This window comes from Megalops cyprinoides, chromosome 8, assembly GCF_013368585.1.
Source record: "Megalops cyprinoides isolate fMegCyp1 chromosome 8, fMegCyp1.pri, whole genome shotgun sequence".
NCBI lineage: Eukaryota > Metazoa > Chordata > Actinopteri > Elopiformes > Megalopidae > Megalops > Megalops cyprinoides.
In genome coordinates this window covers 25,203,611-25,226,735 of record NC_050590.1, presented here as the reverse complement: position 1 = coordinate 25,226,735, position 23,125 = coordinate 25,203,611, and the positions used below count along the sequence as shown (strand labels likewise).

The 23,125-nt window shown below is 39.3% G+C and overlaps 1 protein-coding gene across 1 annotated transcript in view; it reads right to left on the bottom strand.

The window, feature by feature from the left end:
- LOC118781585 (C-Jun-amino-terminal kinase-interacting protein 1-like) overlaps positions 1-22,519 on the bottom strand; it is a 41,593-nt gene extending 19,074 nt beyond the window's left edge. The window contains exons 1-2 of the mRNA XM_036534550.1: positions 22,389-22,519; positions 6,964-7,075 (exon numbers count right to left, since the gene is read on the bottom strand). Coding sequence (XP_036390443.1) covers positions 6,964-7,075; positions 22,389-22,471 — 195 coding nt within the window. The 5' untranslated portion in view covers positions 22,472-22,519. The remainder of the gene's footprint in view (positions 1-6,963; positions 7,076-22,388) is intronic.
- Positions 22,520-23,125: the final 606 nt, after the last annotated feature.

Genomic DNA, 23,125 nt, shown 5'->3' with positions numbered 1-23,125 from the left:
AGGAGACAGACACACAGACAGACGTGGAGGGAAATGCTCCTATCCTCCAGATGACAGAATGAAAGACATTAATTAATGGCATGCAGATGTCAGCCAAAAGGAAAATGGTTCATTTCAGCCATCAGCCCTGATTAAGTGTGCTAGTGCATTATAAGTGAATGAAATCACTACTAATCCTGTTCTATGGTTGGATATCACAAGAATGCTTGTCTAATCTGTATGTGCAACTATTGCTCAGAAATCAACCCTAATTAGCCAAGTGTGTTCTGCTGCCATTTACCCAGTGGGTGGATTTCAATTTGCCAATTCCAACAAAAAAAAAAAGACTCGTGACACTTCTGTATAACTGTAAGAGCTGTTACTGAATTCTTCTTCATTCACTGTTTTGAATAAATGAGGCCTGCAATGATTAAACTAATCCCCTAATAGAAACAATTGTTCCTTATATCCAGGTCTGTAAGTGCATAAAGTACAAATCTTTTATAAGGCACCTGGCAGGGAGAGGGAGGACTTCAGCAGAAATGCAATGAGACATTATACTCCAAAAACACATGACCTCCTGTTAATGCCTACCAAATACAGCTTCATAAATAGCAAACCAGAGACATAAACATGTCCTTCTTCCCCTCCATGAAAGATAATAATCAATAATATCCCCCTGAAGGAGTACAATGCAACCCTCTATTTTATATGTTGAATTATGCGAGGTCTCTTTAAGAACTTTCGCTTTGTTGCTAAGCGACTGACTGGGGATGGGGTAGGGAGACACTGGTGTAAGATTCTGATGCTCACTTGGGCTGCTTTGGTCCATTAAATGGCCCCGGGGTGATCTGCATCCTACAAGTCTGGGGTCTGCCGCTTGACATGGCATATCCACAGCCAGTGCAATTTGGAAGAGACTGTACAATAATAAGTGAAAATTCTATAATGAAATAGAGAACAGCCGGACGAAATCAAATGTGATATGGCTTTGAATTCTATGCATGCTGCATACAAGAGAAAAATAACTACTCCAACAAAATTCTGAAAATGTGATTACAGTGTCTGATTTTTCAAGACAACAGGGTGATTGACTGGTGTATACATACATCCTTCCAATAAGAGACAGATCACAGTATAATGGCAGAGTCCAACAAAAATCAGTAACTGATAATGTGCAAAGAAACCTAAATAACCTTTAAAAAAATGCAGGCTTTTAAAATACAGGAAACGTGTTATACAGTTTTTAATATATTGTTCATTTGTAATCAAACTTTCAGCAGTTGCAGTTCACCAGATAAAAAATGCATGTATAAATGAATAAATAACTAATAAAATTACATATAAATGACTAATGACAATAAAACCATGCTTACAAAAGGAGAACATGTGTCTTAAATATTTAGCTAATGATGGTAATTCCATAATGTAAAATAAATGGGTAACTTGTGCACTTCATCTATCCCTTAAATCATATACAGTATTTGAAAATATTTAACTGCTGTGCAAACTGCATGAGATATAGGCTCTTGTGCTTCAAGATCCTACACTTCAACACTTAAAGTGTATCAGTGTACACAACAAAATACAGTGAAAATCTGTTTTCGGCAGATTCCTGCAGATACACATAAAACAGCTAAATCCTCTAGGATGCTACTGAGATGCTGCTACAAGGGCTTCCCCCACTGTTCTGGAGACAGGTAAATAATTTCTTAGCCTTCAAATGCAAAGTCATTCCACCACAATCTGCTGAAGCTAGAACAGTTTGCCAGTTCAGACATAAAGCCCATTCACACAGTTGAGCTAATGGCTCGCAGTGCACAGAAGGATCCTACCTCTTCCATTTCCAGGGCCTTCATCCCATTAACAACTTAAGTTTATTAACAGGACCCCTGGCCTGGGATGTCTTGTCAAAAGGGGGGGCATGCAGCCTGTCTGACAGCAGGTCCCCCAGTCCTCGATGCAGATGAGGGGAGAGGGTAAATCGTGAAAGTGCACGGTGCAGGATTACCTCATCTCTGAACTCAGCATCCCCAGTACCCGGTGAGGGTGTGTGAGAAATCTGATCTCATCTATTATTGACTGGCACAGGGGAGAGTGCATCACAAGCAGCAGACTGGGGTGGAGTCTGACAGTGGGCTTGCTTGTAGAACAGTGAGGAAGGTGGGGAATGCCAAAAATATTGACAGAAGTACCCAGAGGAGACTGCATTTCTGGGATAACGAGACCTGGGAGAATTATGCTGTGGGAAAGCACAGACTGGAAGGGCTCACAAGGTAGTGAGCTAAATCAATGTTTGAGTATGTCTACATAAGAAATCTGAGTTGTGAAGTAAGCTGGTTGAACATGTGGCACATGACATTGGGAAAATGGCATTTGTAGTGATACACCACATACATAGTATGCATGGAAATACAGTCAGAAGTGGGTTAAAGACGTGATGCAACATAATAACATTTTATTACCCATTGCAGACACCAAGTTACTCTTCTAATTATTTCATAAAGATGGGTCTTCATCAGCCAGGAGAAAAGGAATGTGAGTGAATCAAAATGCTGGCTGAGGGAAATTATCGCAACTGTCTTTTACCTAAGGTACACATCATTAGTCAACTTGCATCACCATTTGACATTAGGTTTCATTCAAGGTTCTGGCTTGACAGTATGATCTCCTTTAGAAATTAAGCACATCATCCATATGGGTGGATGATAATACTCTACCACCTGCTACCATCTGTCTATTTGAGAGAAACCAAATGAATACTTGTTAGACAAAATTTTACATGTTTAAAAGCATGAGTGACCTATTATTGGGCATTACGTGAAATATCAATGGGAAATTGATCCTTGTCATATTGATACTGACATGTATTGTTTCATTTAAGCCTGGTGTCATAAAAAGTGTACATCCAGCAGTCGTTGTGTCATATTAGGGTTTCTACATAAAATCACATTAGACTTCAAAATGGATTGCCAGCTGTACTGACTTCCCCATTCACTATAATGCAATAGCTATGTTCTTGAAATTAAAATAAGAAGAAGCCATTCATTTATAAATTAAAAAAACAGCCTCCTTCAAAGTGAGCATTTTGGAAGTATGTCCTTTGAGACATTTATGCCAGTAACTGTACTGAGGTTTTGAATCTGAATAATTTCTAGGGAACAACATATGAATTAATAACTATATAATTTCCATAGCTACATTAGCTAACCAAAGGTCAGGGAAATGAGCTGTGGTAGATGAATACAGAAAAAAAGCAGCATTTTCCCAGGAATGCAAAGGAAGCAACAGCATCTCAAAGATCTTAGTTAAAAATATTTACAATTCTTACTGTAAAATAAAGCATAACATACAGACAGAATCACACCAAACAAACACTAATTAAGTGAGCATCAAAGAAGATATGTAATCAGTGGCCTCTAGCAGCAGGCAGCAGTGGGATAGCTTCATCTGAGATATAGAGGAGTCACTGTCACCCTTGACTAGGCTTCCTCATTTCTGCAATTCATTGCAAGAGAGCATGTGAGCTGGAAACGATTTCTCAGTAATTAAAATCCCTGTTTCTGGAGACCTGCCACGCTCACTCAGCTTACTGTCAGTCCTTTGTTGTTAAATATAAGGCAGAAATTTACACACAAGCCAACATATGTTTGAGCAGAAGGAGTAAGTGGGCGGCAGTGTAGCATAGTGGTTAAGGAGCAGGACTCGTAACCGAAAGGTTGCCGGTTCGATCCCCGCTGGGACACTGCTGCTGTACCCTTGGACAGCTGAGTAGCTTAGCACAGTGTTTCTCAATCCTACTCCTGGCAGCTGACTCTCCTGCATATCTTCTGTCTATCCTTGCTCTACCTACCTGACGGAACTCATCAGTGGCACCTGATTTAATCAAGCAGCAAGGATAGATAGAAGGTACACAGGACAGTGGGCTGCCAGGAGAGGTTTGAGAAATGCTGGCTTAGCAATTACGGAGATCAGACGAGTTAACTCTTACTGTAAATTTCAATGAAGAATAAGACACACCATTCTTACCCATGGCCACAGCTAAACTATCAGCAGTGAAACTGTCACAAGACATGATAGAAATGATCTGTTTTCTACAGGTTTATAGTGCTATATCACTGGATACACAATTGCTGTCTGTTCCCAAAATACTTGATCAGTATGTTGACAACTGTGCAGCCCTCAATATCAGTCTACCTGTGTGTTTACATTCTCAACCTGTAAACGGTCAGTTTCTCCATGACCTTTTTATTGAAGATCAAATGACTCTCCAGTGAAATATGTCAGGCACAGATGTACTGATTTGGTTAAAGTCTACTGACTTGAACTCTGTGCTCTAGCTACATTTCCAAATCTCTTTACGTGTACTTGACTCCCTGGACACTATAGCAGTATGAGGATAAAAGGAACCCTCATTACAATAACCAGTGATACATTTTATTACACATTCCAGTCAATACATAACATGTCTTTAAAGACTGCCTCTCACCCCCAGGTTTGATTGCATAATCTTCTTGCTACCAAGCAGACTGGTTTTAAGACTAATACTGCTACGACTACTACTACTATTAATAATAAAAATAATAACATTAATAACAATCATAATTCAAACACATACCATTATATTCCATGCATGATCAAGAGTCTATCCTTGTGAATGAGAATCCGGTTTTATGCAGATTGATCTACTCTGTTCTGACATCAACAAAGCGCTTCTGGGCAAACTGTGACTACAAATGGCCAGCATTCCTGAAATTTGTTTCATCTAGATGCCATATCCCCTGTGTCTACATCCAGACTACATGGTGTGATTGTATGCCATTGCTACTGCTACTGTGAGCCTACCACATGGCATAGTGCTGGTGGAGTTTTGCATAAATACTAGCAGAATCATGAAGATGAATATTACTCAGTGATTTGCATTTACTTGTAACTATTTCAGTCCCATGTGCTGCAGTCACTCAGAACAGAGATATTGGTGTGACCATGGCTCTGCACATCTTCCTCTTCACTTTGTCCACAAAAACTGTTCTGCTACTTATTCCACAGTTGCCTGGGAATGACAGAGAATTGTGCTGTTGCTATACCAACTCCAAGAAAAATGTGCCTCAACTCTTCTGAGCCATTTGGTGTTTGGTGCTTGGTTACACTTCAAAGTGATAGTTTCAGAGCTTTTATGGAAGACATCTATAAAAGTTTTCCTTTACTGTTACTGCAAACTATTTACCTGTACCCAGCATTGCAGCAATCATCACTCTCTTATAACCTTACTAATGTTTCTGGATAAGAACTAAAGATTCAATAGAGTTACTTTAAATAATGATTCTAAAGCAAGCTATGCAAGCAAGCATATGTAATGATGTATGTGACGACAGTATATATGTGACATAAATTGTTCATGAAACTGTGCTGATTATTAATGTAATTTTGACTTTGTTAAGGCAATATGGATGTAGAGTGTATGTGCAAACCCGTCAGTGCAGTGTAAGTAATGCTGTACAATATGTATGAGTTCGAGTTCCACTGGCAGAGTAATTTAAGGGTTGCATCCAACAAATGAAGGTAATCTGTGTGGTTTATCAGGAGTATCTATTACTCGCAGTTCACCTGCAATGTATGAGGTCAGTTTGTCACATTGGTTTTCTTGTGGAGGGGGGATATAAACACTCCACCCAAAAGTGGCCAGTAGGTGTCACCGTGGAGATGGGTGTCAGATTGTTTTGAAAACCTTGAAACAATTTCCGGCATAATTGCTTCGAACGTTTCAGCGTTTCACAAAACCTCACTTTGCCTACCACTATTGAAAACCAATAATTTATTTTAAAACCAAACAGACAAAGAAACCAGCCTATGCAAGCCCATAGCAGGGCAGGGAAAACGTGAACCTTCCCTGCTCCCCAGCCATGCCTGCATTTAATCAGGCTTCCAATAGCAAGGTGTGGCTCGTTATCCAATAAGCTGGTTCCCCCACAAATTAACACCAGTGCACACAATTAAGTGATTAACAATTTACAATTAGGTTCAAGGGAGAGGTGGTAAAGGCTCTCCTTCACAATACTATACAACCACTCTTTTCAATTGACTAGCAAAATAAAAGTTTTAGAGACTGTGAAAAAAAATTAAATCTATTGGACAAATTCTAATTATCGTGCTTTTGATCAACACTAACATCTCAAGGCTGTACAGAGCAAAGTGTTACAAATGGGGCAGCAAGCCTTTGGAGTTTCGCAAAACAGTATTGCTAAACAAACAAATGATTGCAACAATATGCTTTGGAGTCCAGCAACATATGTTTTAAATAGTAGGGGTTTTATTTAATCATCACCTAAATTAAAAAACATCAAGGGGGTGGTATTTGTGTATATATGAAAAGAGTGAATTAAGGTGAGAGCAATATTTGAAACTGTAAACATTTCTCAGATCATAGTGGCAAAAGTTTAATTAGACCCCACACTTTAGTTACCCCACAATAAACATACCTCTGTCATGTCAAACATGTTACACATCAGATTCATTTCAGACTCTGCCCATCCACGTCCCCTCAGAAGTGCACTTAATTGAACGCTTATCAATGGGGATACTGAAGATAGGCAAATTAGAGCTATAAGGTGTTCAAGAATTCCTGTGGAGACTCAGTTTTGATATCTAAAATGCAGTTATAATTTGGATACTGAGCTGGGCCAGTTGTAAAAGTGTCTGTACAGGTAGGCCTTGATGTGCAAGCTACACTAGCAATGTAGGAGTGCCTGAAAAACTGTAAAATCAACAATTAAAGTGAAGCACAGTTTCCAGTAATCTCTACAGTGCAAGCATTCTCCTTGACATCCAGGCTGTTGTTATTGTACAACAGTGAGTACAATAGAGTACAATAGTGTTACCTTAGCACTGATGCTGTTGATAACTTGACTCAGCTGCTGAGTAGGCTCTAATGCCGATATCATTTTGTTCTTGCTGTGTAAAAATACAGGATACTGTACATTTTACCTTGATGTCCACACTGTTGCAGTTGAGGCTCATGCCACAGCCATCAGTGATTTCTGTGATCTCAGACAGGTCCTCATCTTCAAACTGATCCAATCTGATGTCATTTGTCAGCCTGAGGGTATTAGACACACAGATTTACATGAGTGTGTGAATGAACTTTACTGATATATGAATCTCACAGTCATCATTAACCTATTTTTTACACTTTTCTGGAAAAAAAGACTTTGGTAATTTGTGGTAGATGCCATAATTAAAGCAGTAATAACACTTTCAAGTCTAAGCCTCTAAAAAAAAAAAAACGCTCTGCCTTGCTGCTACTGAAGTGTTCCTAGGCAGACTTCTGTAGATGCAGAGTCTGTTATAAAAATACACCGTCCCTGATATTGATTTTCACTGGACAAACTGCCAGATTACATTTGTCCAAGTTGTCTGTGTAGAACCCCAGAGCTGTCGGTGGGCTGAGTAAGAGAGAGCTGGGGTTTCCTGAGCTGTCAGTGGAGGTACGCTCATCAGGACCTAGAGGGTGCTGTCATTCAGTTGGGCTTAACCAGCTCTGACGGCCTGTGGGGGGACTTGAGGAATCTGACCTAAAACAGCCCACACTGGCGCAGCTGAGCCCCAGCTTCAGTCAGCCATGGAATAGCCTGGGTGGACCTCAGCTGACTCGGCAGTCAGTCTGGAGTCAGGGGTAGCAGTCAGGACACAGAGCTCACAGCTGAAGAGTCTTTAATCATACCGCCAGGCAGGACAATACTATTGTACCCTTGAGGCAGAGTTCACCTGAACTGTCTACAAGGGTCCAAAACAAGTTATGGAACATGTCAGAGCCCAGTTAGTCACCATGGTGTAAGATGTCTGTTAACCAGGCACATGTTAATAAATGATAATGTGTCACTGCTTTCAGGTTATAGAGATGCTGGGATGAATCTGACCTCAGTTGTGGCCTGTAGCTCTAAGGACATCCTAAATTTGAGTTCAGCCGGGATCTCTTATTCTCCAAGTCTCACCTGACCTATTGTTGAAGAAATAATTCAGGCGGAGCAGTTGTTCTGATTCAAAGGAGCAAAGCTTTATTCTCGTGCCCGTACTGGGAGAAAGAACACACGCACGCTGGACAGGTGATGTAGTCAACTCTATTATAAAGTTACAAACATTGTCCTATATAGGGTTTTCCTTCTACAGCATACGTGACTCAAGACACGGGACATACACACCCAACATGACACAGGACATACACACCCAACATGGTAGGGCAAGGTGACCCAAAGACTACAGGCACAAGCAGCTAACTATCATCCCCCCGTCGGGAGAGGCCTCGATTATTTCAGCATTGTACACTACATTATACAACAGGGTGAGCAGTAGATTCCCAAGAACAACATTCACACTCACATTATTCTTCCACACCTACATTCACTATTAGGAATAACAACCATGTTTGGAGTCATGTAATGAAATACAGCCATAAAACCTTTTATACATCTGCTTAACACCTACAAACGCGCTCATTTTTGAACGTGTGGGCAGAAAAAAGTCTAAAATCCAGATTGTGCCACGACTGACGAAGATAAATATGTCCATTTAGCAAAGACAAGGATATGAAAGAACAGTGTAAACTTTATACATTGTGTGAAGGATAAGATGCTCACAAAGTCTATGGGGAAGTAATGGTGTATTCAACCAACAGGTTCAGAAAAAAAAGCTGTTGCTTTTTTTCTCTTCTATTTAGAATTTTTGTTGATGCCATAAACCAACTAGGTTAGTTCACTGAGCTGTCCACATTTGGATAATGACTCCACAGTGTCCTTTACCCCATTACAACTGTATAACGTGTTTTTATTTGAATCACACGAGCTATTCATCTATTTCATGTAAGCAATACTGACTGGAACCAGTGAGGTCATTAAAGACAATTGATCTCTTCAAGAGGACCAATTAACAGTTACAAGGACAGACTGGGGAGGAATTTTTCAAACTCTAAACAGCCGGGGGATGGTGAACCTTCTTTTCAGGTCTCTAAGCAATCCAATCCCTCTTGATTATTTAGCACAAATAATAAGTGTTCCAAAGCTGTTCTAATGCTGTTTAGATGTAGAATAGATTTCTTACTCCATAGCACAATCAATGTACTGTTGCTGCTTCACACAACTGACTAGCAGTGTAAACAATAAACAGTGTGTTTATTTCTGTTCTATATAGGCAGCGCACTAACAACAGTAGTGCATCAAGCTTCAAGTGTATAAAATTCATAGAGAAAAAACTCCCTCACATACCCAGCATTGATGATCCAAAGGTCTGTTAAAATACCTTTGCCAGAAAACAGTTTCCTCCAAAGAAACGCAACACTGTAGCAAAAAGTATACATTCAATTAATTAAATATGTGCTCTGTGGGGATGGCACACACACTAACACAGAAAGCTGCTTTTTTAAACTAAGACTTGGTTTGGAAGTAAAGATAACACTGGGTGTAGCAGTATATCCATGATACATGGAGATGTAATGACCTGAAAACAATGTCCAATACACAACAAATGCTGCAAACATGTAACTGGTTACCAAGAGCTGCTTTAAATCATAATGTTACAGAAGAATATGAGTAACAAGTAAAAAGTAAAATGGAGTGTTTATATCCCCCTTCACAAGAAAACCAATGTGACAAACTGACCTCATACATTGCAGGTGAACTGCGAGTAATAGATACTCCTGATAAACACACAGATTACCATTCATTTGTTTGGATGCAACCCTTAAATTACTCTGCCAGTGGAACTCGAACTCATACATATTGTACAGCATTACCTGCACTGCACTGATGGATTTGCACATACACTCTACATCCACATTGCCTTAACAAAGTCAAAATTACATTAATAATCAGCACAGTTTCATGAACAATTTATGTCACATATATACTGTTGTCACATACATCATTACATATGTACAGTGCATTCATAAAGTATTCAGACCCCTTCACTTTTTTCACATTTTGTTATGTTGCAGCCTTATGCTTAAATCATTTAAATTCATTTTTCCCTCATCGATCTACACTCAATACCCCATAATGACAAAGTGAAAACAGGATTTTAGAAATTTTTGCAAATTTATTAAAAATAAAAAACTGAAATATCACATTATTCAGTATTCAGTATTCAGACCCTCTATGACACTTTAAATTTAGTTCAGGTGCATCCCATTTCTCTTGTGTCTACATCTTGATTGGAGTGTACCTGTGGTAAATTCCATTGAGAGGACATGATTTGGAAAATCACACACCTGTCTATATAAGGTCTCTCAGCTAACAATGCACAGTGACCTCTATAATTCTTACATGGAAGAAGTTTGGAACAACTAGGACTCTTCTTTGAGCTGGCTGTCCAGCCAAACTGAGCGATCCGGGTAGAAAGGCCTTGGTAAGAGAGGTGACCAAGAACCCGATGGTCACTCTGGCTGAGCTCCAGAAATCCTGTGTGGAGATGGGAAAAACTTCCAGAAGGACAACCATCACTGCAACACTCCACCAATCTGGGCTTTATGGTAAAGTGGCCAGATGGAAGCCTCTCCTCAATAAAAGACACATAAACGCCCATTTGGAGTTTGCAAAAAAGCACCTAAAGGACCCTCAGGCTGTGAGAAACAAGATTCTCTGGTCTGATGAAACCAATTCTAAGCATTGTGTCTGGAGGAAATCAGGCACCGTTCATCACCTGTGCAATACCATCCCAACAGTGAAGCACGGTGGTGGCTGCATCATGCTATGGGGGTGTTTTTCAGCGGCAGGGACTGGGAGACTGGTCAGGGTTGAGGGAAAGCTGAACAGAGCAAAGCACAGAGATATCCTTGATGAAAACCTGCTCCAGAGCACTAAGGACCTCAGACGGGGCCAAAGGTGGACCTTCCAACAGGACATTGACCCTACGCACACAGCCAGGACAAAGGGTCTGAATACTTACTTCAATATGATATTTCAGTTTTTCATTTTTAATAAATTTTCAAAAATTTCTAAAAACCTGTTTTTGCTTTGTCATTATGGGGTATTGATGACTGATGACTGATGAGGGGAAAAATTTTAGCATAAGACTGAAACATAGCAAAATGTGAAAAAAGTGAAGCGGTCTGAATACTTTCTGAATGCACTGTAGTTTTATTCTATCAACAGACACCCCAAATATGTTATACCTCCACATCACTTGTAATATTAATCATATTGTAACCATACCCGTATAATTTTAATCATATTTAATTTATGATAGTTCCACTGAATATAATAATGTAAGGACAATCAAATTGTCATTTGAAAATTGTAAATGCTCTTCAATTCTACATGAGTCCTTGAATGGAAGCCACTTGTGTTCCCATCTCCTTCAAAACACTAATGCATGTATGGCATAACTGAGCATACTTAATGTGTGTTACCAAATTCCAAAAAACTATTGATACATGTGTCTATTCTCAGCTTCTTAACAGAGACACTAATTGCATGTTGAAAAGTGAAATATTGAAAACCCAGTGTGTACTCTGTCAGTGTCTTTTGTTGCTTTTTTTTCCAGCATTATGAGTGTAACATCCACAAAACATGCTCAACAGACCTATCCTATGCTGTACTTCTTAATATGCACTTTTCCTCCCTCAGTATCAACCAGATTCAACTTACTGGATATCAGCATCCAATTCTACACATATTTTCTGACTTATTTTCAATTAGTTTTGATTCACCTGCTATTCCAGCTTTTTGTACCACAGAGGTAAACCTATGTCGGTATGCTCAGGTCCAAACCACCCTCCTTCCCCAAGTCACATTCAGCTTCTCGCTTTCAAGGGCATCCCTAGTCAACACTGTCAAACAGACAGCTGCAGACTGGCAAAAGAACCAGACACGCTCAAGGTCCCAGGAGCACACTGCTGTCCCACAGGATGCAATGCACCCTGGACTCTTTTCGTGTCCAGACACATCCCTACCATTTTTCCCATTGGTCCTCCATCCAGCTGTATCCTTCCTCGTTGGACTCTATGGTGAAATTGAGCCATTTCAGCTGAGCTGATCTAGGCACTGTGTCTGATCAATTAAACAGGCCAACTGCATCACAACTGCTTATCCTTAGTGCCATCAGGGCTTCCAGAGTCTTCAGGTTTTTTATTATTGTACTTATGTAACATTATTAGTAGTGGTAGTCATAGTAGTATTTGTGGTATTTAATGTTTCTCCCCTTTCTCCAGCTACTAGTATTTTTTGCTTAAACTAAACCAGTTGCATCAAAATTGCTACAAGACTATGGAGAAAAGTGCTGTCCTATTCAAAAAAAGAATAATTGCTCAGCTTCAGTCTTGGCAGAAGGCACTCCTCTAAAAAAGCCTTTATTATTAGTGGCCCAGGCTGATACAGTTCAGGTTGCCCCTCTGTCCGTAAGCACTCCCCTGCCAACATTGTGGAGTGTTGCTGTAATAAATGGGCCTGGTGCTGTTTAAAGATCAGCTCCTTCATTTCAAAATGAAAGGCCCAGGAGTTCAACAGCAACCAAAGCAGTGAGGACCTTAACCCCATACAGTCCTGCATGCCGCACTGACCTACATGCCTCTTGGACACCTCCCAGGGTATGGCAGAGTGGAGCTGCAGCATGAGGGAGCTGCTGCCTATTTGTAGAGCATTGCCTCAAAGTGAGTTTCTTTGCGTGGAACAGAAAGCTGTGTGAAGCATGGGAGGTTATTCTGGCTGGATTTTATTTTGTCTGACACCACCGAGCTTGTTTGTATTAAATCTGGGGCTATACATAGAAGGGGAAACACTGACTTGAAGCCATTAGGACAATCCCAAATTAATATCTAGAGACACTAAGCAGGCATGGCAAGTCAGTGATTTCAGCAAGCGAAGGAGATGTAAGAAATTACAGCATTCTGCTCTAGAATGTGTATTCCACCGGACAAGATCTAATTTGAAGAACCGCGTCATCCCAAACGGGTTGATTATCATAGAGACACTGACAGGATGGTTCACACCTCTGCCTACCCCCTAACAATGGGGTCAAGCGAGACGGTAAACAATTATAGAAAGGGACCGGGAGTGGGCAATCGAGAAGCTTGTCAGACGGGTATCCGGACTTACTCAAACAAATGATATCCTGGCTTACTCAAAACCAGCATTCATTATCATACAGGTGACAGGTCCGGTTCAGTTACATCAAGAACAACCTACACTGTATATATTGGAATTGGTTTTAACAATCAGGGTTCACTCCGACACTGCTTGAACCCAAAGTCAGTGCTTTTCGCTGTTTTTTTTACTGAATTAAAGACAGACTTTTTATCAACATGCATTCTTATTCTCCATCCTCTCTTTTTTTCTTATAGGGAAAATAATAAAGAAAGGGGTTTTTAACAATGGCACTGCAGCCATGTGGTGGTTGGAAAATACTGAAGAATATTTTGCATAAATGTCAAATCAGAATTTCAATTCACTCTCTGTTAAGTTCACAACTGCTACATTTTCTGCAATTTATTTAGCTGTTATCCAGGGCAACTAACAGTGTTTAAATAGTTTTTCTCGTATATGTTGAAGTCATTTAAAAGTATGGATTTTTTCCTATCAAGGTAAACAAAACAGAAGTTGAGTCCAAGTCCTTTCATCCTTACCTCTGCTATAAACTGCTTCCCACTGGAGAAACCCTGGTGTGATGTCCACATGTGATGGTTTGGAGGGCGCTGAACATTGCCTGCAAGCCACTGACACATGACCATGGCACCATGACATCCAGCCAAATCTGCTCTATGACGTCAGCGTCCTCTGAGGTCAATAATTCGAGCAGAGAAAACAGTACTAACATTGTCTTTCTTGAAGTACAGCCTTGTGTGATTCTTAAAAGGGGCCAATGATGGGGCACCCAATGGCAAAAACTGTGACAGTAAACAGGGTATGACATCATTATGGCCTCTGCTTGTCCATTCAAATATTGAATCCAGAGATGAGGCAATATAAAGCCTTGCCCTGTCACAATCAATGATAGTAAGTGTGTGCTTCCTGTGACTCCTCTCATATGGCTGTGTGTACTGAATTTTAGGGAGAAGCTTGGGGGGTTATAAATGAACCTTTTTAGGGCTTCTGTGTGCTTTCTATGTCCAGCTAAACACTCTGAATTATTTATATTTAGTAAGTAGAGACTCTCATTTGGGGCAACATCCTGTGCTTGTACATTTCACAAATTACTCATTTAAGCAACTGGATTTAAGAACTCATTTCAGCAACTGGATTCTTCCAAGAATAATTGGGTGAACCCCATTTCCTACACTGATGTTCTTACTTTGATGTAGATGTAACCATAGAAACACCCCATATGTCTTGTAGCAAAACCAGTGCCCCACACTACCTACTTAATTAATATGCAAACATTTACATTTACAATTTCCATCTGCAGCATTTTTAGTGTCTGAAATTGTGACATTTTTAAAAACAGTTCCTAATTGGGAAAGCTACTTTATATAATAGGCTTCAAAAAAGAACAACCAGTGCTGAATGACATTTGATATCTCCCTCAAAAATGTCTTATACCTTACTAGAAATGCCACCTTATGTAAAAAGGAAGACAGCAGCCACTGGGTCTATTACCCTTGGTAATGTGTATTGGTAACCTGACTGTGACATCACCTCTCTCCCTTTTCTCCAATTGTACTTTGCATGTCATGCACTGATGTGAGGTAATGATATTTATCCAGCTGACTGAATTGCACTGAGTGTTTGTTCCAAGTCGCTGTGGATGGAATATCTAATTTGCTTTTGGGATAGAGCTGCATAAAAAGAAGCCGAGAAGACACTTTACTCTTTGTCCTATTACAACACTACATTTCACATGAAAAGCAAAGGGGGTTGTGGCTGAACACCAAATGACAGATTAGTGAACCAATCTGCAATGTCAAAGTCACAGGAATTCATAATAAACATAACAAAACAGATCTCAAACTCCTTGCTTTATAAATACATCTGCTGGACAGCAATTATCCAAAAATGCTTTGATGTTATGCTAACACTGTGTTAAAATAAAATTCCTTGCAAAATGATGGTAACTGCTGTAAATAGTGCATAGCAAGAGAGCATGTAAAACATTGCTCTGTACTACCTGAACAGAGGCAGCCCAGGCTAAGCTAGCTCCCCTGTACCAAATGGTTTGGGTACAGACATAGATCACATTGGTCAGACTGACTGTATGCATATCCTGGTAGTTTCCAGCATTGCATATCAATAGCGAACAGTAAATAATCAGTAAGAGTGCCAATGGGTCTGGGTTAATGAAATTACAAGCACAATGTTTTTTTACCCCTGTCTTGGAATGGTTTTGATTTAGAGATGAAAGGTGGGAGGGAGGAGGTCCTGATAGAAACTGAAAGCTGGAAGAACAAAATACATGGAGAGAGAGGTTGAGAGGTCAAAATTCAGTAGCCTGCTCAGAGGCATGAAGTCATGAAAATGTCCTGGGAGATTGTTTGTCTTTTTCAGGCTAGCTGGAGCACTGCTTTCTGCTTTTTGTTTTTACTGTTCTTAAAAAGATGAGAACAACAACAACAACAAAAAACTTTCTGTCAGTCTATGCCTTTATTGTCTCCATGGCAACTGTGCCAGTAACACTTCAAGTGTGAATTTGAGCATCCCCTTCATACTTTGGTATGAGATCTTTTAATTAACCTTCTGAAAACAAAGAATGACACAGAGTGTCTGGAAAACCCACTAACACTCCATAGTCTTGGGTGTGCCCTCCCTGCTTCACTCAAGACAAATCTTTCGATGGCCTTACCCCAAAATGTCAAACAAACAACATGGTTGCGGTAATGTTGTAACACTGGATATATGACTTCTGTGCCTGAAGGCATGGTAGAAAGAAAAACCTGATATACTTCATTTCTATGGTGCCTGCTCTGTAAGAGAGGGAAAAAGTGCTATGAGCCCACTGGTTCATTAAACAGCCTATTGCAATATGGGCACTATGTCCTTCATGATTACATAAAATGACCCATGGCAATCCCTGTTCTGCCTGTGTGATTTATCTCCATTCAGTGCTTGCATATGTTTCTGGTATTAGTCACAGGAATAAAGTCACAGACTGTCTGTGGCTAATTTCCTGATACTGCTACTTTGTCAACTGGCAAGACTCATGGCATTTAGATAATGCATTACCTAGGTGGCAGTGATTCAGGTGTTATGGTGTACCACTGTGCTCAAAAACAGGGGTTTCTTCTTGCTTCTTCATTTCACAAATGTTTGTTCTTTTGTTAAAATTATGTTCTACTTAACTGATACTCAGTGAGAAATAATCATAGGAATTGGGTCAAAAGAAGATGAGCTAAATGTGTGATATGATTTGTATATTTTATAAAAATATTTATATGATGATAAAAGAATGCCCATCTGGTCCTGTCATTTTGCTCAATCGCTAATAACGTATAATACTAACACCCTGGAACAATAGATACTGATACAACAAAACAAGTAATAAATCCTAGACCGCAATTGCATGTCTGATATAATTTCATTTATGGCCTCTAAGGTAGTGCTCCCATCTGGATAATAGTCAACCACAATTCAGTACAATCAAGCTTCTCCTCAGTCTATGTTTTCCTGAAGGATGAAGAAGAGGAAGACCTGGTTTGAAGAACCTTAAATGTCCATGATGGCCTTGACAGCGATTTACATGACAACCATCCATGATACATTATGACCTGTCCCCTCCTCTCCACCCTATGCTAAGCCACAGAAGGTCACACACCTCAGACAAACATTTCAGTCAGAGGGAATTCTGGGTGATATGACCACAGAAAAACAAACCTCACTTGGCTTCCGTTAGCAGTGCCAGCAGAGGTATTCTTTAGCATGGCCTTGTACTTGCCAAAAGCCTTAAATCATGTCCACAATATCTCCCTGACAGGTGAAATCTCATTCTGTAACCCCTTAGTTGGTTAAATGAAGTCCCTCATGTCCCCCAATGGATGAGCAATCTGCTTTGGTCCGGCCCTCTCCGTAATGAAGAGGATGAAACTGTGACTGCTGCAGATCACAGGCATCCTCACAGGGAGTGCTTTTCACCCTGAAACTCTGCCACAGAATCAACAACGGAGAATGAACAGATATGCGGCACTCCACTGTGGGTGGTCTTGCCTTCTGAAGATACTTAGTAAATACTCAGCAATGGAACGGGCAATACATCTGTTAAGTCTGTGATCCTATATTTAGTTAAAAACAGATTTTCAACTGAGCTGTCAACGGTTCACAAGGGAGTCAATGTGGGTTTTTGATTTAAGGCTGTAAGATTTTAAAAGAGATGCCTTACTTTGTTTTTTTCCCACTGGGATTACCTGTTGTCATGTTTTATGCACAGTAAAAATGGGAAAAAAGGATCCAGAGCAACACAAAAAGCCATCAAGGATATGCTGCAACTGCATTACAGCCGGAATTTCATCTTGAACATAACTGCATCCATGTCAGTTGCCAAAACCCCTGCAGAGGAAGACTTGAGAGAACTTTAAAACACCAACAGAAAACGGAACAAGAAACAGATGAAGAGAGAATGTATCTGCTAGTTGATAAGAGATTATGAAGATATAACAACAATTTCAGTCAATCAGCCTCAGACTTAAGTCACTTGCAAGTCAAGCAAATAAAAACATTAAATGCTATGCCAAAATAATATCACTTTTACACAAAATGTAAATTACACAAGATAAAAATAGCTTACAAAGTAATATCTCCATGCAGCTCCACAATACATAAAGAACAGCATTGCATGTGCTGGTAATTTGCAAACACAAAGAGCTATGGTTTCAGTGCATGGTTCAGCACGTGATGCTGCTCTGGCTCTGTCTGACTGGACGGCTGAATACAAACTCATTACAGAGACTTGAGAAGGTCGTTTCCTATGTCCTTTGTCAAGACATACTGAGAGGTTGTGAGATATCTGTACTGTAAATAAGTCTATAGCAGTAATTAGGTACTGAACACAATTAAACAAGCACACAATAGTAAACAAAACGATACACACAATTTGCATATAGTGATGCAATTTTGGAGCAGGAGTGGAAGTGTCAGTTATAGGTTTAGAGAAATCTGTAAGTCAGGGAAAGACTCTGGTGAATTAACTAACATATAATTAAAGCAGGCTTTGATTAAAGCTGATTAAATGTAAAGCTACATTTAGACAGGCTCACATATCTGCATTGTAACAACAGTACACAAATATTAAACAATGTTTAATGTAAACATGATACACATTAAATGCAAATTAGGAGAAAGCTAGTATGACTCCATTTCTATTTGTGAGATGTACTTTGGCATTTTGTGTCATTATTAATTCATAATGGTCCTCTGAGCCCACCCACCCCCAGCCACTCAGTGTCTCCTGTCGGATTAGGCTTCATTCATACTAATCACAGCTGTGGCTCTTGTGTTGAGATTCAGATCATATGAATTGCAATAAATTTCTACATTCAACAGAAGCACTGGAGTCTTCTTCATTGCTGTTATTTTTATTAAAGACAGTAAAATCAATCAATCTTTTGAGTGCACTGCTGTGCACAACACTTATTCCATGTTTGAGACAAGAACCATCAGAGGAGAACTATTAATGAAACACATGGCTTTGAGCATGAAACTTGTGTGCCCTGTGAAGGACAAAAATCATGAGAGAGCATGAAGAGAGTAGGAAGGAGGAAGGGGTAGAGATCATGTTGTTATTAACTTCAAGATCCACACCAAGTAAAAACCTTTGCAGAACAGCAATTTATTTCCATTCCTCCTTTCAAATAAAAACTATAATTTATCCTACAGTGTGGCACTCAAATACGTTCAAATTTTAATTCTCTGAGCAGGACTGTAGGGCTCATGTCAAGTAAGTCTTTCATAAAAGAGGTATTTCGAAGTGAGAAGAGAGCTTCATTGGAAAAATCTGATGGATGAAGGTTGACTGGATGAAGTGATGCTCTGCTGTGGCTAATTCTTCAGGAGGTGAGCAGAGGATAGATCTCTCCCTCCATGACTGTTCACTGTTCTTTATAACAATCCATGGAGATTAATCTGTGCCATGCATGTACCATCTGCAGAAAGTGGATTTTTTTCCTTTGAATGAGATAGCTTTGAGCCATCCTGATGCTGTCTCCAGCAGTACACTGTTCCAGCAGTGGGACAGTGCACTATGCTTTATGTATTTTCAGGCTTACAGTTAGGCAGATATAATCAAGTGGAAGTTTAGTTTAACATTACCCCAAATAGGAGGTACATTTAATTAGAGATTAAAGGACAGCAATACAGCTACAACAATCCGGTCTAAGCATTTAGTTATCCCACCAGAATTACAACCAGAGAGCATGCAAAGGTATTCTATTCAAGAGAGCAAGACAGGAATTTAATTTTGTGTGGGGTGAATATTATATCAAAACCGAAATATGCATGCATTTTCATTTTCCTGCCACCCTCAGTCATATTAATAGTTCTCCATCAATGAAAGCAAGGGACAATATTTTGATCAGGAAAATCAAATACAGGCCTGAAGATCTGAGCTTTATCCATCATCAAACACCATTTGTTTAGAGTTGTGCATAGAAAATAGAAATTCTGTGCTTGTGGATGATTATAACTTAAAAAATTTCAACAGATGCCCAACTCTGGGAGTCTGCCAGCCCCTGAAGTCCAGGTATTTTATTGTGGGATAGTTTGCCAACTAAATATACTAAAAAAAGGGAAACTGCTCTGAGCTGATTACTTTTAGAAAGGTCATGCAAGCAGTCAGTGCACCAGTCAAGTGCCATGCTCTGTCCCCTTATAAGTAGGCTAGAAAAAAAATAAACATGTACATAATCAAAACTTATAGGAATCTACCCAGTGAGAAAGCACATTTTATGTAAAACACCTCTTATGAAAAATTATACACATTATAACATTAAAACATTAAACATGAAATGAAACATTAAATATGATGAAATATGGAGTAAACATGTAAGGCATTGCTACTTTCAGATATGTGGGCCTAATTTTATGCATCCCTTGTAAGATTCTTATTAAAATTACAACACATTCTATGATATTAACAAACTAAAAGTTACATTAGTACTTATTCAAAACTACGCAAGTTAAATATTATTAAATTTAATTAAATAGCATATCTAATTTAATGTGAATGTGTGATGAGTAACACAGGCTGCATGTTTTTCTTAAAACATTCTCAAGACCTCTCACAGACCACCAGTAGATCCTGACTGTCAGTTTGGGCACTGCTAATGCAAAACTTCGCTGTACCTACTGTATGCACTTTTGTAAGTCGCTTTGGATAAAAGCGTCTGCTAAATAAATAAATGTAAATGTAAATGTAAAATGGTCATTGTGATCATTATCAGTACTTTAACAGTCCTTTCCCTTGATTTTAATTTAAGATTATGACACTGGGTAAAAGACATCATACTAAAACTGTCTCAAAAGACAACCTTGTCATATTATACATGTTAAAAACAATAACTGAATTTCACTGAAATAAACATTACTGACAATTATCTTTCATTTATGCTTCCTCCTTTAAGGAAAACTGCCTTACATTACACAGGTAAAAATTTGTTTGGCCTGGCAGCCAGAATACATACATACTGAATGTCCATACACACAGAATGTCCATTTATGAATTGGTCACAATGGACTATCATCTTGGACAGTAGGAAGTAGATCACTTGGGAGTACTGACCACAGCCTGACTTCAACCACGCAATCCCACTGAGTGCAAGTTCTCTGAACAAGACATCAGAGTTGGATTTTCCCAAATTCCAGAGCACCCATGGGATACCACCTGGAGCAACTAAGATTCTACACCTAACCTGACCCCATGGTGATCCTTTAGAGAGGACTTTATTCATTTTACACATTTTTGTTAGTTATTTCCTTCACATTCACTGTTTTCCGGGGAAGACTCTGCATGCAATGAATGTTCGTTTTCTTCTGCTGGTAACCACTGGAGTAGTTGTATCTCATCAGAGATTCATTTTAGCCTGATTGGATTTTCACATGTATTATATTAATTAGGTTTCTTATCATAAATAACATATGACCTCAAGTGGCATCCAAAATGAACTAATGGGCTCAAAGGAGTACCATAAAAAGGGGGGCTATGGATATTGCTCTATACATCAGTTAGTTACAGAAATGAAAAATGCTACGTTTTCCTGACTGGAGAGCAATAGAGTGTGGCCATCCAACATTGTATATGCCTTGTCACTACAACAGAGGCATAGCTCAAAGACCGCCTTGAGGCTTAGGCTCTTCATTCAATACTGCAATAGATGTTTATTCCACTGTTTGTAGGCTTTGTTTGAATTCAAGTGCATGTAGAGATAAGGTACCTTTTTAATGCTGTGTATTGTTGATTGTTACTGTGTATTCCTTCTCCTGTGAATGTCAAGGACACTACTCTAGCATGCCTCATCGTCCTTTATAGATCAATTAAATCCTTTCAGATGTCATGCATTCAACGGTTTATTTTAGACAGGAACGAGCTGTGTATGCATTTGACCATACATGATTTATTGCAGTTAAAATCCAATTATACAGTGCAGTAATATATTCATGAAAAGGCATTACTGCATCCAGATAGCTCTTTCTTTAATCTTAAAAAATGTTGGGCAGTTAAATCCCTCTCAGACAACTTGAAGCCCATGGATGTGCAGTAATGTTCTCTAGCATCAACGCATTAAGTATTAATTTTATTCAATTCTCGTTGCTGTAACCAATATCCGTGCGCACATCGCACTCTTTGCATTGCATTTACATTCATTGTAAAGCCTACGTCCTACACACTGTATCATGGAAATTTATTTTCACATACTCATATATACTTTGCAATTCACTCCGGTTTCTAAGTCATTTTCAGTCAACCAGCTCGAGTTCAGAAACATTGCAATGTTCTGACAGTAGTACAGTATGCTTAATTAAAATGCACCCATAAAAAGCATAAAGCTTTTTTTTTTAATCTATACTAATGATCTATACTTCTTAAAAGTATTCCTGACAGCTGTTTACAAAAAGAAACAAATAAAATCCTGCAACTTCCATTCACAACACCCATGCCTGGTACCCATTTTGCTGAGCACTAAAGAGACGTGATAGGCTATTGAACGTCTTAACCTGTGGGAGACTACGCCCTTCGTTTGTGCACGGCAGTAAGCATAACAACAAACAACTGATTCCCGAGCATTTTCAACATTCAGTTTTTTTTTTTTTAAATATAAATTTGTTTTCAGGTCACAGGGATTCAACAAACAGACCGGCCGAGCTCTACAATCGGCGGTATTCCCATCTGCAGTGGCAACCTGGCAGCGGATGCCCTCCTTAGATTTCTGTTTAAACTACTCTCCTGTCAGCGAATCTCGAAAACAAAAATCTGATCATACGCAATCATTTCTCCCCAATCAGACTTACCTGAAATTAGGGGGAGAAACAAACTGCAAGCCCAAGAAAGGAGACCCAGGCGATGAAGGGTTTCTTTTCTCTCCCTCCGCCATTCCGCATCCCTATTCTTCCATGTGTTACCTCCAGTAAAGAAGTACTTCTGTGACGCTTGAGTACGAAGTGAAAACAAGAGGACAAGGAAATACTGGGTAGCAAGCGCAGGTCGAGCAACACCCCGGTTCTATTCCTTTTGACACAGGGCGCGTACAAGGCAACAGCGTACGCCCAAAATGGGGTAAAAAAAAAACAGAATACCGATTTTTTTAATCCTTGTCTCAAAGCATGGATTATAATTTACCTGTCCCAACTGAGATGACTCTAATTTATTTTTTTTCACTCGAATTTATCAAGCGTCTTTGATTAAATTTAATTCACCAATATTATCAAATATGACGTAATTCTGACTGGAGTGACAACTTACATTTAAGTATTGAGTTGTGCTTGTAGGACTGCGTTGTACAAATGGTACTCCCAATAGGGTGAACATCCGTATCGCAACATCATTGCTGAAGATATACCACGACAGGTGCTTGAATTAGTGTTAATAATTCTGTCAAACAGTAGAACAATTTAAGAACTCTGTTCTCTGAGAAATTATCAGTAATTTAACTCATTATTCATTATAGATTTAGCATCAATGAACATTCTTATAATGACAGGGCAGATAAGGGGTATGCACAACAATAAATTTATATATATATATATAT